The sequence below is a fragment of the Jaculus jaculus genome, chromosome 12, assembly GCF_020740685.1.
Source record: "Jaculus jaculus isolate mJacJac1 chromosome 12, mJacJac1.mat.Y.cur, whole genome shotgun sequence".
In the NCBI taxonomy this organism is placed as follows: domain Eukaryota; kingdom Metazoa; phylum Chordata; class Mammalia; order Rodentia; family Dipodidae; genus Jaculus; species Jaculus jaculus.
The window spans coordinates 107,983,973-108,000,015 of NC_059113.1; the positions used below are offsets into that span (position 1 = coordinate 107,983,973).

The following is a 16,043-nucleotide window of genomic DNA, read 5'->3' on the forward strand; positions in this document are numbered from 1 at the left end:
CTGGACTTTTTCACTCAGTCCCTTTTGTCAGCACTTTCCCTGTTGCTTATGTGGCACATATGGAAGCGTGCTCATGCCTCCAGTGAAGGAGCCCCCACAGGAGCCGTCGCCCCTGCATCCACGAGAGAAGAGGCTGCTGGGGAGGACTGGAGTAGGCCCCTGTGCTTGCGGGACCTGCAGGAGACAGCTGTCCATGCATGCGTGGCCTGATCCTGACCGTGCTGTGGACTAGCCAGAGGTCACTTGCTCTTTGTTTTTCTCCACGTGGTGATCAGTGAGAAGTGTCGTCTTGCTCTGTTCCACTCTTTCAATATGCATTTGAAATGAATGTGTTCTGTACGTTTACTTCTGGCTTATAGGCCGCGAATGCCCGTTATGGCTTCTAACATAGACAGATTTCATCTGCATTGAAGTTGCTTGTTTACTACTGTGGTACTTTGAACAGATGCCCCCCAGTAGATTCAGGAGCTTTCTTCAAGCTTGTAAGTTGGTAACCCCGTGGTGGATCCTAGGGTTCAGCCCTAAGGTGTGTTTAAGGGTGGATCTGGAATTCCATCTTAAAGACGCAGCCTGCCAGAGCTTCACCTGGGTTCCTGGCTTGCTTACTGTGCTGGCGGCCCGGTAGGGAAGTTCATGCTAGCAACGTGAAGCTGCTGCTACAACTGTCTTTGCATAGTTCATCCATTACCCCTTTTCTTCTTGTTTTCTGTATAGTATTATTAAATGATACAGTCAGCTAACTCCACAGTTATATCATTACTGTTGTCATTATTACTGTATCATTATTTATTTAGTGATACAGCAGGCTAACTCCACAGTTATATCGTTATGTCACTGTTATCATTATTACTGTATCGTTATTTATTCAATGATACAGCAAGCTAACTCTAGTTATATAGTCATACTACTATTATCATTATTATTGTCTTACTATTTATTCAGTGATACAGCAGGATAACTCCAGTTATATCATTACTATTATCGTCCTTTTATTTTATTACTACTTTATTATTTTTTTGTGATGCTGGAGATTGAACCGTGGCACGTTAGGTAAGGCTGTATCCCTGAGCTGTATCCCTAGCCCTGTGCATTGTGGAAAAACAGTCCTGTGTCTTGCTATGTGGAAGACTTCAGTCCTGCAGTACGAGAGCCGCTGTCTGTCTGGAAGTGGGGCTGTGGGAGTGAAGGAAGACCTTCATCTCTGCTCACGGGTCTAGCTCAGCTTGTTTAGTCCTGTGTCAAAACCTTCAGCTGAAATAAAAGGTTGCAGGGCCATTCAAGTATGACTTGTGCTGATTCTTTACCCTGGGGAAAAGTCACCTTTCATAGCTAGCACCATGAAATCCCATGTCTCCTATTAAATCAGACCCTTACAATAAAAAAAAAACAAAAACTTCAGCTAGAAAATGATTTATTTAGACGATTCCTTAGTAGGAAATTACCTGTGGGAATAATTCAGAAAGCAGTAGATTGTATAATGTTACAGAATTATTGGTATTTGATAATACATATAGTCAGAATAAACTTTAAATGGTTTATATGTTATAGATTAGTGTTAAGGGCTAGAGAGATGGTTTAGCAGTTAAGGCATTTGCTTGAAAAGCCCAAGGACCCAGGTTCGATTCTCTAGGACCCATGTAAGCCAGATGCACAAGGGGCACATGCATTTGGAGTTCATTTGCAGTGGCTGGAGGCCCTGGCACACCCATTCTCTCCCTGTCTGCCTGTCTTCTCTCTTCTATCTCTGCTTATAAATAAATTAATTTAAAAATTGCATATTAGTGTTTTAGTGGATATACTTTTACAAATCTGATTTTATTGGGCTGAGCTGAAGTAGTAAATCAAAATTACAAAAACAATTTATACTGTTTAATCACAAACCATTTAAAATGTCGTATGTAAGTTGTTTTAACTTGACTGTTTTTAATTTTGTATTTAGTATAACTTTGAAAATGCATCTCAGACATTTGAAGATCTTCCTGCAAGATTTGGTTATAGACTACCAGCTGAAGGTTTGAAGGTAAGAAAATAGTACTACAATAAAGGAATAAGTATTTAATAAGGTGAATTTTATGTTTATATACTTATTGGGAGAATTAAAGTACTTATTATTATAAAACTTAAAACTCAGTTACTTGAAAAGGGTAAGTACTTGGGAGATGAGGCAGCACGATTGTGAGTTAGGGATCAGTCTGAGCTACATAGTTGGTCTGAGACCAGCCTGGCCTTCAGTGAGGCCCTATGTCTGAAAATACAAGAACAACAAAAGCTATTTACCAGGCATTGGCTGGAAATGTAGCTTAGTGGCATAGTGCTTGCTGGCAGGGGTTTGATCTCAGTAGCATACACACAAATGCACACATATGTGATGCACTGAGTACACTCAGGAGGCAGAGGTAGGAGGATGGCTGTGAGTTCAAGGCCACGCTGAGACTACATGGTGAATTCCAGGTCAGCCTGGTCTAGAGCTAGAGCCTACCTTGAGGAACAAATATATATATAAATATGGGCTGGAGAGATAGATGGCTTGCTGGTTAAGGTGCAGCCTGCAAAGCCAAACAACCCAGGTTTAATTCCCTAGGACCCACGAAAGCCAGATGCTCATGATGACATATGTGTGTGTTCATTTGCAGCAGCTAGAAGCCTTGGCACATCCATTGTCTCTCTCTCTTTCTTTTTCTCTGCCTTTTTTTTCTCTCTCTCAAATAAATAAGAACATTTAAAAATGCGTTGCCTGGCTTCTGTCTGTAGTACACACCTGTCTGCACACTTACACACACCGTAACAGGACATTGAAGCCCACCGTGGCTGTGCTGCTCAACTCTCAGCGTGGTGACACTTCGGCACATGTTGTCTCAGGCCTGTTTTCTGTGTGTGTGTGTGTGTGTGTGTGTGTGTGTGTGTTTGTAGGTGCATGTGCATATATGTGTTTGTGTCAATGCTTACAGGGACAGTGGATCTCTGTGTGACAGTCATAGAAACTTACTACTTGTTCCCTGCCTTTCTTCCTTCATTGTCCATTGCTGCATCTTTTCTTGCTGATAGGGAGGGCCTACATCATCATGATGATTATTTTAATATTTATTTATTTGAGCGAGAGTGAGTGTGTTTGTGTGGGTGTTCAAAGGGGAAAGTGGGGGGAGGGAGGAAATTAACATGGGATATAGTTTACAATCATGGAAGTTGTTAATTATAAAAAATAAAAAATTAAAATTAAAAAAGGGGGTCTTGGAGAGATGGCTCAGTGGTTAAGGTGCTTGCCTGCAAAGCCTAAGGACCTGAGTTTGATTCTCTAGTACGTATGTAATGCCCGATGTGCAAGGCGGCAAATGCTTGTTTGCAATGGCTAGATGCCTTGGCATGCCCATTTTCCCTTTCTTTTTTTTTTTAAGTTATTTTTGTTTGTTTATTTGAGAGCAACAGAGAGAAAGAGGCATAGAGAGCGGGGGCGGGGGGGGGGGGGAGAATGGGCATGCCAGGGCCTCCAGCCACTGCAGACGAACTCCAGATGCGTGTCTCTCTTGTGCATCTGGCTAACGTGGGTCCTGGGAATCGAGCCTCGAACCAGGGTCCTTAGGCTTCACAGGCAAGAGCTTAACTGCTAAGCCATCTCTCCAGCCCCCATTTTCCCTTTCTATCTGCCTTTTAAATTTTATTTACTTATTTTATTTATTTATTTGAGAGAGAAAAAGAGAGAATGGGCACACCAGGGCCTCCAACCACTGCTAACAAACTCCAGACACATGTGCCACCTTGTGCATCTGGCTTATGGGGAATTGAGGTCCTTTGGGTTTGCAGGTAAATGCCTTAACCGGTAAGCCATCTCTCCAGCCCTCTGTCTGTCTCTTTACTGCTCTCTCTCTCTCTCTCAAATAAACTGAAATTTTAAAAAATGTTTAAAAAAAGAAAGACTGAATTTACTTTAAAAACACCAAGTGGCCGGGAGTGGTGGTGCACACCTTTAATCCCAACACTTGGGAGGCAGACGTAGGAGAATCGCCATGAGTTTGAGGCCACCCTGAGACTACATAGTGAATTCCAGGTCAGCCTGGGGTGGAGCAAGACCCTACCTTGAAAAACCAACCGAACCAACAAACCAACAAACAAAAAACCCACCAAGTGCTTATGAAGCAGATACTACTTTGGAATTTCCAGGGTTTTGCACTGTTGTCAGCTACTGGTTTATACAGCCAGCATAATGGAAGCAAGGCAGAGATCTGCAGACGTTAGCTGGCTGAGTGAGTGAAACAGAGGAATAACTTACTACCATTCTTTTTCAGGGTTTTTTGATTAACTCCAAGCCCGAGAATGCCTGTGAACCCATTGTGCCTCCCCCACTAACAGACAACTCAACGGGTTCTTTCATCGTGTTGATTAGAAGGCTTGATTGCAATTTTGATATAAAGGTACTGTTTTCTCTTTGACATTATTAAATTGTTGTTTAATTATATAATTTAAATTCTCTTCTTTTCAGGAAAAATCTGAGCCAGAATACAAAATTATTCAGATATTTTTCCTTTTCTCTTTTTTGCTTGGATTTTCAAGGTGGGATTTCACTCTAGTTCAGGCTGACCTGGAATTCTCTCAGTAGTCTCAGGGTGGCCTCAAACTCATAGTGATCCTCCTACCTCTGCCTCCTGAGTGCTGGGATTAAAGACGTGCGCCACCATGCCTAGCTTTCAGATTTTATTTTAAAAAAGGAAGGAGTGATTCCAGGCCAAGGAAAAGAAAAAGGAAATGGCAAAGGCAAAAAAGGCTGGGAACCTTTTTCCATTAAGCTTTTAGGGGCAAAGGGGAGATGCCATGGTGATAACACCATAAGACTGAAAAACAACACATTTAAACCACCACTGCTGGTTCTAGCAACTTCCAGTGTGTGCTGGGCATGTTGAACTGTGCTGTGATAGAGGACTCTTACTTGATCTAGTGTAGGGATGGAAACTTCACCCTTCAATTTTGTGCCTCAGCCCTTCCAGTATCTGTAAAATGCTGACTGCTGTCTGCACTAACATTGGGATTTCTTCTGCCTTTAGAGTGGAGGAAGTGGACATTCTACATAGTCAACAGTTCACTGTAGAACTTCTCTCATTATTAGTAAAAGGACCATTTCTTAGGTCAGTTATGTCAGATAGGGTTTATTTGAGCTACTCTAAAGGTATGTTTTTTATTTCTTTTAAATACTTTTATTTATCAGAGAGAAGTAGAGAGAGACAGAGAGAGAGAGAATGAATATGAAAAGGGCCTCTTGCTACTGAAAATGAACTCCAGATGCATGCACCACATTGTGCATCTGGCTTTACATGGATACTGGGTAATCAAATCCAGGCCTGTAGGCTTTGCAAGCAAGTGCCTTTAACCAGTGAGCCAACTCCCTATCCCTGAAGGTACAACATTTTTGCATCTGTTTTGGATTGTGCCTGGCCACAGAACCATGTTGAGGCTCCAGCCTTGATTTTTCTTTCACTGATAGCTCAGAGCTCCATCTCACAGACCAGACATGTCATTTTCTCACATTTTAAGAAGCTGATCGTGAATGATTTGTCTCTTCAGTAGGAAAGATTGCCGTGACGGTACAGACTGTGAATTTTGACAGTTAACATTCATGACATGGGAAAAATGACATCTCTATAAACTCACTAAAGGAATAAATGATTCATGGAAAATGGTTTGAAAATGTAGAGAACTTTGTACACGGTAAATAGCATTATTATTGTGTATTAGTTCCACAATTAAACCCTAAGTTGTCTTCTATTGGGAAGTAAATTACAGATTGAAATCACATCTAGACTGCCTCTTAGAGTTGTTTATGTGGTTTTTATTTATTTGTTTATTTTGGTTTTTCGAGGAAGGGTCTCAGTATAGCCCAGGCTGACCTGGAATTCACTATTTTATTTATTTTTTTGGTCTAATGGCTCAGTTAAAAGACCTTGGATTATGGGATTGTTTAAACATCATTGAGATTAATTTAAAAAAAAACTGTGGGGGACTTTTATTTATTTATTTTATTTATTTGTTTTGGTTTTTCGAGATAGGGTCTCACTCTAGCCCTGGCTGACCTGGAATTCACTATGTATTCTCAGGGTGCCCTCGAACTTACAGCGATCCTCCTACTTCTGCCTCCTGAGTGCTGGGATTAAAAGCGTGTGCCACCATCTCTGGCCTATGGGGACTTTTAAAGCTGGAGTGAGTGCATTTTATTTTATATCATGTATGATTATCAGTTTATGGGGGCCAGGGGCAGAATGTGGTGTTTTGATTCAGGGGTCCCCCATAAACTTAGGTGTTCTGAATGTCATGTCCCCCGCTGAAGGCAATTTGGGAATTAACACCTCTGGGAGGCAGTGCATTGGTGGCGGCAGGCTTATGGGTATTATATTTATATTATATAATAGCCTTTGCTAGTGTTTGGCACACTCTCTTGTTACTGCTTCCATTTGATGTTGGCAAGGGGTATGTCCACCTTCTGCTCATGCCATCGTTTTCCCTCTCAAGTTTGTGGGCCAAAATAAACCCTTTTTCCCACAAGCTGCTCTTGGTCAGGTGATTTCTGCCAGCAATGTGAACCTGACTACAACAAAAGATTATAGTCTCATATTGCTTCTCCTCCGTCACGCTTTTCCTGAGGGCTCTCCTTAGTGGGGTTGCTGGTATTTACTGTTAGACTGAGCCTCAAGCAGTCTCTGTGGGTAGGGCTGTGACTCAGAATATTCCTACACCCCCCTGTGGCTCTTACAGTCTTCCTGTCCCTTCTTTCTCCATGATCCCTGAGCCTTAGTGGGTTCGTTAGCAGTCTGGTTTAGTGATAAGTTCTCTGTAGGCTCTAAGTTTCTGGTTCGATATGTTTTGATTGATGACAATATCTGTTGCCTTTCCCCTGGAGCTGGTTGTCAGGTTAGCAGTGGGAGCTGTACTCATGTCAATGCTTCCTCTGCAATTTCTGTGAGCCCTGGAAGATGTGGTGTAGGTGGTCCATCTTATAATAGGGAGTTGGCTATCTTTGTTTTGTTGTTGTACTGATGGCTTTTGGATCTCCTGAGCATTCTCTGACATCTTCGTGCTTTGGGAGAAGGGATTATTGTGCTGAATCTAGTCCCTGTTTTTGGCAAAGGTCCTATTCCAACATGTTGACCAGAAGTCCATGATTTTTAAAATGTTTTTTAGTCTTTAAAATTTTTTTTGTTTATTTTACTTATTTATTTGAGAGCGACATATAAACAGAGAGAGAAAGAGGCAGAGAGAGAGAGAGAGAGAGAGAGCATATGCCAGGACCTCCAGCCACTGCAAACAAAACTCCAGATGCATGCAACACCTTGTGCATCTGGCTTACGTGGGTACTGGGAAATTGAGCCTCAAACCAGGGTCCTTAGGCTTCACAGGCAAGTGCTTAACCACTAAGCCATCTCTCCAGCCCCTAGGATTTTTTAAAAAAATTTCTCTGAAGAATGATGTTGGCATTTTTATGGGGATTGTGTTCTATCTATAGATAATGGTGGTTTTTATTTTTATTTATTTATTTTTTGTAAGATACCCATTTCTACAATGTCTGTTCTTCCATCCATAAGCATGGGTGTCTATTTCCTTAGGTTTTCATCAATTTCTCTTTTGTGTGTTTGAAAGTCTTTCCTTTTCTTGGCTAGCTTTATTTCATAATTTTTTTTTTTTAAAGACAATTGAGAATGGAATTGTTTCTTTGATTCCTTCCTTGGAGTGTTTTGCTCTTGGTATATAGGAATGCTATTGACTTTGTGTGCTAATTTTGTATCCTGTCACTTTGCTGGAAGTGATTAGCAGGTCTCACAGTTTTCTGATGACTTTTTAGGGTCTCTTATATACAGAATCATGTCATTTGCAAGTAAGGACACACTGACTTCTTCCTTTCCTTTTCATCATATGTCTTTTATTTGCTTCTCTTGTCTTACTGCTGTAGCTTAGACTTTCAATACTACTGAGTAAGAGTTGGAGCTGGGGAACTGGCTTACCTGGTAAAAGCATTTGCCATGCAAGCACGAGGCTCTGAGAGCCTTAATTCAGTCCTAACCCTCTTGGAAATTGCCAGATGTGGCCATGTATACTCGTAACCTCAGTCCCGAGGCGCAGCGCTGGAGGTAGGAGACTGGGGCTGTGGACATGCGGGGCTGTGCTCAGCTCTGTGTGGGCTCTGGGGAGTTGACTTCGGTGGTCTTGGCCCGGGAAGCACCTTACCTGCTGAGCATCTCCATGTGTTCAAGACATTTTATCCAGAAGATGTTGGGACTTGCATCTGTTCAGACTATCATGTGGCCATCTGGCTCCTATCTTGAAGTCTATATGATGTGCTACATTTATCAACATATGTATAATGAACCATCCTTTATATTTCTGGAAGAAAGCTAACTTTGACTACAGTGAATGACTTTTTTGGTGAGTTCCTGTGGTGGTTTCAATCAAGTCCCCATAAACTTGCATGTTCCAAAAGTTTGCTCCTCAGCTGCTGGCAATTTGGGAAGTGGAGCCTTTCTGGAGCAGCTGTGTTCTTAGAAACTTTTGGTTACATGCTAACCTGGTCTTCACAGTTCAGTTGCATTCAATTTGTTAATTAAATGTAAAATGTTCAGTGTATTTACTGCAATTTGAACTAATAACTCTGATCAGTCCCCCTACAAAGGCACATTAGCAGTACAATTCAGAAGGCTTTTAAATGCATTTTCCTGCTTTGAGGGCTGTTCTGGATTTAGGTTTTGTATACTCTGCATGCTTTTCATTCATGAAATTCTGCGTCTTTTGATTCTGTTTTGATTCCATTGACACCATGTGTTGGAGGTTGGGTTGTATAATTGTGAGGTTGTGCATATGATTACGGAAAGATTTAGGTTTAGGTTGTGTTTGTGCCTCCTGTGTTCTTAAAAATACCAGCTGCTGGGCTGGAGAGATGGCTTAGCGGTTAAGTGCTTGCCTGTGAAGCCTAAGGACCCCGGTTCGAGGCTCAGTTCCCCAGGTCCCACGTTAGCCAGATGCACAAGGGGGCGCACGCATCTGGAGTTCGTTTGCAGAGGCTGGAAGCCCTGGCGCGCCCATTCTCTCTCTCTCTCCCTCTATCTGTCTTTCTCTCTGTGTCTGTCGCTCTCAAATAAAAAAAATTAAAAAAAAAAATACCAGCTGCTGCTTAGTTGAAAATGTTATTTAATTAGGCTGACACATGAATTTTATACTTTCTAAACATTAGTATATTTTCCTTGTTTGTATTCATAAGTTTTTTGGTCCATATGTTAGTGTTTTCCTTGATTTAATTTAATTTTATTCTTTATTTTAAAAATCAATAAAAACAATAACAAAAACCTTGGGGAAAATGCTCATGTTTTGAAAACATGCTTCTGTTTTTTGGAGTTCACACTTATGCTAAGCTTTCAGTTTCAGGAGCTTTATTCTTAGCCAGGACTCCTTTTGATAGTGATGCAGTTTTATATATGAATACAGTTGATAGTGACATGGTTTTGTATCTTACATATGAATACAACTGATAGTGATCAGATAAAATTTTACATTTTACATATGAATAAAACTGCATTTGGAGTAGGTGAAAGAAATATTTTTCCTTGGGTGTGATGGCACACGCCTTTAATCCCCGCACTAAGGAGGAAGAGGTAGGAGGATTGCGGTGAGTTCGAGGCCACCCTGAGACTCCATAGTGAATTCCAGGTCAGCCTGGGTTAATATACATGAATTTTTTTTTTTTACTCAATTGCTTGATGTAGTTTTAAGAACTGATTGGCTATATTTAGGAACCACATAGCACTTGTTATAAATCATCTTATTTGTATTATGAGTCTTAGTAATTTGGGAGTGAGAAAGCATCTTACAAAATTGGCCATTACCTTGTCTCTTCTTACCAGATAACTGCCAAGGACTTAAAGACTTCTTGAAAGCCTGTTTTGAATAGGATAGTACGTACATGCATAAGTTTAACGTGTAGCACTTTACAACTTTTTATTAAAGGGAAATGGAAACAGATCGAGATAAGTACAAGCGCTCTAGCAGGAGCACTTGCTGCTGGAGGAGACAGCATGTAGGACAGCGCAGAGCAGCCCATGGAGCAGCTTCGGCCCGGAGAACCTGCCCGAGGGGCCGTGCTCCAGGGACGCTGTGTGGCCGGCAGAAGAGCAAGAAGGCCCGGCCCGAGCCGGCTCCCGGAGCGCTGAGACCTCCTGCCGGAGCGCCCGGCCTGTGCCTGCCAGCCAGCGTCGTCTTACCCCATAACTTTGATTTGAACTACACAGTCTTAACTCTATCCTGGTGCCAGAGACGGCTGCTTTTCTGTGTCTTGTTACATCTTCATTCTCATGACTCCTTTGTAGAAAACAGTTGAAATTGTGTAATTTCATTGATGAGTATTATTTAGCTTAAAATTTTTTAAACAAGTTCATATCAGCAGGAAATGCTTGATATAACCATATTTCTTTTTTTTTTTTTTTTTTTTTTAGCCCTACCCGCCTGCCCCCTTTTTTTACCCTGTGCTCTCTCTGGGTCCCCCACCTACCCACCCCATAATCATGTATTTTTCATTTTTTTATTAGTTATGTACGCAGTGTGTGTACAGCCGCGTTGGTACCATCGTTAGCCCCCTCCCTGCCCTACCCCCCTTAGGGCCCCTCCTTGTTGGGGAATGCGGGTCGTGCATTTTGGGGGTGCCCATCAGTTACAGGGGGAAGGAGAGGCAGTGTTTCTGTGTATAATGTCCCAACATGTGGCTCTAACAGTCTTTCCACCTCCTCTTTTGCAAATTTCCCTGAGCCATGTTGGGTTTGTTTTAGGTCTACTTCAGTGATGATATATTTCTTAAACTGTATTTTTGGCAAGAAGTGTATTTTTTTTTTTTTTAGATGCTAAACAAAATGTTTCTCCTTAGTTACTTTATTAGCTTTTGGCAAACAGTTAAAATGGTCATTAAAATTTTATTTATTTGCAAGCAGAGAGAGAGAGGGGAAAGAAAGAGAGAATGGGTACACCAGGGCCTCTATCAACTACAGTTGAACTCTAGATGTATGTGCCACTTTGTGTATTTGGCTTTACATGGGTGGTGGGGAATCGAAAAGAATTATTTGCACACATGCATGTATGTGTGTGAGTGTGCATGCTGGCGTGCTAGAGCCTCTGACCACTGCAAGTGAACACTAGAAGGTTGACCATGCTTGATTGTTGTTTTTTTTCCCTTCAAGGCAAGCCCAACAGATTAAAAAAAATTTTTTTTGTTCATTTTTATTTATTTATTTGAGAGTGACAGAGAGAGAAAGAGGCAGATAAATAGAGACAATGGGCGGGCCAGGGCTTCCAGCCACTGCAAATGAACTCCAGATGCGTGCACCCCCTTAGCATCTGGCTAACGTGGGTCCTGGAGAATCGAGCCTAGAACTGGGGTCCTTAGACTTCACAGGCAAGTGCTTAACTGCTAAGCCATCTCCCAGCCCCAGATTTTTTTTTTTTAAATTATGAGAGAGAGAGGATATTGGCATGCCAGGGCCTTCAGCCACTGTGATCAGAGTCCAGACACGCGTACCACTTTGTGCACATGTGTGACCTTGCACATGTATCACATTCTGTGTCCGGCTTACGTGGGATTCTAGGAGTTAAACATGGATCCTTAGGCTTCACAGGCAAGTGCTTTAACTGCTAAGCCATCTCTTCAGCCCTTGACCATTTTTTTTTGTCCAGCTTTCATGGATGGGCTTGGGAATTGAGTCTGGCAAGCTTTGCAAGCCTGAGCAATCTCCCCAGCCCCGTAAATGTGTTTTTGACATTTTCCTTGAATGACTATGTAACATTCTGTGTCATTGGCTGGTTGAGTCCAATGTTAAAGGAGCAAGTCTTGTGTCAGTGAACTCTTTATTCTTAAAATTTTTTCTGCCCAATAGTAACACTTGTGTGAACTGTTAAATAAAAACTTTTCTTTATTTTTTTTTTTGACAATTGCATACATATATACAATCTGTTTAGATCACATTCAGTCTCTACTACCTTCTTTTGTCCCCTCCCACTCCTACTGAACCCCTATTTCGCCTAGTCCCTCTCTCATGGTTTTTGGGGGAAGCAGGAGAAATCCACTGAGTTTAGTTAGGATTGCTTATCTGAGCATGAATGAGGAGTGTGGCTAACTTAGCAGCGATCATGTTGAAGAAAATGTCTACCACTCTTCCAGGGAACATTAACTGCCGGTAGCTTTTCAAGGAGTGGTGGGGCCCGTAAGTCCCCCCTTCATCCCTGATAGAATGCTAATGGGCTTAGTTATATAAAAGCCTTGTGCAAGTAATTGCAGCTGATCTTTTTGTTTTTGTTTTTCGAGGTAGGGTCTCACTGTAGCCCAGGCTGACCTGGAATTCACTATGTAGTCTCAGGGTGGCCTTGAACTCATGTCGATCTGCGTACCTCTGCCTTTCCAGTGCTGGGATTAAAGGCTTGTGCCACCTTGCCCAGCCAGTTCTTTTTTCTTTTTTGCGTAGTCTCCTGTGTCCCAGTCTGGCCTCTGACTCGCAGTAACGTCTGATCTTGCTGCCTTCACCTCTGGTGTGCCACCTGCCCAGTGTGCTCGTGCGAGGGTCAGGCCAGGGCCTTGGCTCGTCCTCAGCCTGAACAAACGCTCACTTAGCTTCCTCAGGTGACACCTTCTCTCTGTCAGGGTATTTCCTGTGGAAGCCATAATGAACACAGTAGTAACTTCCCAAGATATTCATATCTCCTATAGGGTCCTTCTTTTTAGTAATAGGATATACTGCCTCTTTTAGAAATCTCAACCTATTGGTGAATAGTTTCAGAATCATTGAGGGTGAGGCAGAAGAGATTTTTACAGTGGGAATGCCCACTCGCCTGACTGACTGGGGTTGATACATGGCCTCATTTCTCAGATCCTCAATATTAGGACTTCTGGTTTTCCTTTACTGTTTGGAACATAATACAGGCTTTTTTTTTTTTTTAATCAGATTACAACAGAGATGGGATTTGAGTGCCGTAGGTATAATGACCACTGAACCTGACCACAGAAAGTTCTTATCTTAGAAATAAACCCCTTTATTATTCCAGGGCCTGTCACTGTTTGAGCCTGTCCCTGTCTTTTATTTGCTTCTGATTTTACTTATCATGAATGAAGTCAGGAATCTAATGTGTAAGACCTTAGTCATCTGCTGTAAGCATGTATGTGTTTAAGGACACCTGAGCTTTATTCCGCCCCATGTTCTGCCTAGAGCGTGTGGACTGCTTGGTGTTTGCTGGAGGTGAGGAGCCCTATGACCGGGCGCTGCTGTCTCCCTCACAGTGTGCTGTGCTCTCACCCGCAGGTCTTAAATGCACAGAGGGCAGGGTACCGAGCCGCAGTGGTTCACAATGTGGATTCGGACGACCTCATCAGCATGGGATCCAACGACAGTAAGTACAGGTATCACGTTTCCTCTCTCCTGCTTGACAGATCATTTGACCGGTGACAGATTGTTCTGCTTTCCTTTCCTGTTCAAAAGCGAAATTTCTTCTCTGTCAGAGAATTTTTAGTTGTTAATCATGGGATAATTGTATTTGCAGTTGGGGTAGAATTGACTTGTCCTTTTCTGAACAATCAGAAAGTTTTTTTTTTAAGCCAATGTAGTTCTTTGATTGATTGATATGCTCTTAAGTAATGAAGGTGGGTAAAACAAAGCACTGAATTAAAAAAAAATGCTAGCTAAAGACACCATAGATACATTTGGGATTCATTCAGAAATAAATAGCCTTAAATTTTAGAATACATAGATAAACACAGTACCTACTACGGTCTGGTGATTTTTTTTTTTTTTCCTCATGGTAGGGTCTGATCCGGAGCTCACTCTGTAGTCTAGTTTGGCTTTGAACTCTCAGAGATCCTTCTACCTCAGCCTCTGAAGTCTAGGATTCAAGGTGTGCATATCATTCCTGGCTCTGTTCTTGTGAATTTTAAAGCCTTGTACCTTATTATTCATTCTCTTTCCTTCCCTCCCTCCCATCTTCCTTTTTTGAGGCAGGGTCTTACTGTATGTAGCCCAGGCTGACTGGAACTCACAGTGATCCTCCTACATCTGCCCCCAGTGCTGGGATAAAAGATGTGTGCTACCATGCTTGGCAGTGACTTTTTAAATTTTTGATTCTTTACGCAATATAGTTTCCACAACTCTGGTCTCAGTAACTTTTACTAAAACCCTTTTAAGTGCTACTGATATGTTTACTACCAACATTCATGATTACAAGTTTTTTTTTAATTTCAGTTTTTCTTGTGGAATATAACCACTATATCTTTGAGATATATATATATATATACACACACACATACATACATATATATGTATTAGCTTTGTGACTGTAAATGTTAGTTTCTCTAAACCACCTTGTAGATGGCTACAGTCTGGAAAACCAGCTGATAGGCAGAGTGGATTGTAGTTGTTTCCAGTTGCATTGCTGCTGGTGTGAGGAATGTTAACTTGACCACACACTAGGTGTGGGCTCCTTACACATCAATTCATTGTTCTTTTATACAGTTGATGTGTTGAAGAAAATCGACATTCCATCTGTCTTTATTGGTGAATCAGCAGCTAATTCCCTTAAAGATGAATTCACTTATGAAAAAGGGTAAGTAATGGATATCAAAAATAATCATGTTACTTGAATTTATTCCTTATATTATAGTAAAATTATAAAATGCTAGTTGTAATCAAGATTTTGTTTTAGAATGAATTATGTTAAATTACCTGTTTTCTGACTTACGCTGTAGTGAATTGTTTCTTCTGCATTCAGTTATGTATGAAAATACATTCATACTGCAGATACTCATAGGCACAGAGCTGCCAATGTGCGCAGCGTTGCTAATATGATATTCCATTTTGTCTTTTTTTTTTTTTTTTTTTTTTTGAGGTAAGCTCTTGCTGCAGCCCAGGCTGACCTGGAATTCACTATGTAGTCTCAGGGTGGCCTTGAACTCATGGCGATCCTCCTACCTCTGCCTCCCAAGTGCTGGGATTAAAGGTGTGCACCACCACGCCCGGCAGATTTTGTCACTTCTTGTTAAGTTATGACTGGTTATTTTATTGTTGACTATTGTTAGTATAGTCTCATTTTTCACTTGTGCTCTTTTTTTTTTTTATTAAGTATATGCTTTATATGGACCTATCATGCATTGGTACCATCACTTCCTTCCTCCCTGCCCCCAGGCCACGGAGTGGAGTTGAGTTGTGAGAGCAGCAGTCATTGTGTGTGGAGGCGATGCCTCTGGATGCTCCCTCCCACCTTACATTCTTTCTGCCCCCCCTTCTGTGAAATCCCCGAGTCTTGGTGGCTGTGATTTAAGTCCGCTTTAGTAGTTTTCGGCAGCTTCTGGATTTCTGTTTTGGTGCATTTTGATTATCCTCAGTGTCTGTATCCGTCATCCTGGTGGAAATCCCGTTTTCTACAATATGTAATGTGCAGTTTGACAAAATTCTGTTGTGGCTGATGATAATTTTTCCATCATATATATGAATGGGTTTATCTTTTTCTTTTTTCTTTTTTTTTTTTTTTGGCTTTTTTCAAGGTAGAGTCTCACTTGAGGCCAGTTTAACCTGGAACTCACTATGTACTCTTAAGGTAACCTCAAACTCATGGTGATCCTCCTACCTCTGCCTCCTGAGTGCTGGAATAAAATGTGTGTGCCACCATACCTGGGCTAGCTTTTCCTGTTTTTTTTTTAATTATTATTATTATTATTGTTTTGGTATTTTGGTTTTTCAAGGTATGGTCTCACTTTGGCCCAGGCTGACCTGGAATTAATTATGTAGTCTCAGGATGGCCTTGAACTCACAGTGGTCCTCCTACCTCTGCCTCCTGAGTGCTGGGATTAAAGGTGTGTGCCACCACGCCTTACAACTTTTCCTTCTTTTTATTAAAATTAAAAACTTTATTTAAAAACTTATGTAATCCCCCCAAATTTGCTAGTCCCCTCCTACCACTCTACTTTGTTTCCTTTTCACTCCCCGTCCATTGACGCTGCATGCATTGCGTTTTCAAATAGTTTTTAATTCTTGCCCTCAATTTCATCCTGCTTC

General features: G+C 41.5%; 1 protein-coding gene across 3 annotated transcripts in view; it reads left to right on the top strand.

Annotated features, from left to right (window-relative positions):
- The window catches only part of Rnf13 (ring finger protein 13), a 61,918-nt gene that overhangs the window by 26,648 nt on the left and 19,227 nt on the right, over positions 1 to 16,043 (top strand). For 2 of the 3 annotated variants that reach the window (XM_004655904.2, XM_045131145.1), the window contains exons 3-6: positions 1,940 to 2,020; positions 4,281 to 4,406; positions 13,302 to 13,389; positions 14,505 to 14,595. In XM_004655904.2, the coding sequence (XP_004655961.1) occupies positions 1,940 to 2,020; positions 4,281 to 4,406; positions 13,302 to 13,389; positions 14,505 to 14,595 (386 nt within the window). Of the gene's footprint in view, positions 1 to 1,939; positions 2,021 to 4,280; positions 4,407 to 13,301; positions 13,400 to 14,504; positions 14,596 to 16,043 lie in introns of those variants that run through there. The other variant, XM_045131144.1, reaches the window with a different exon arrangement.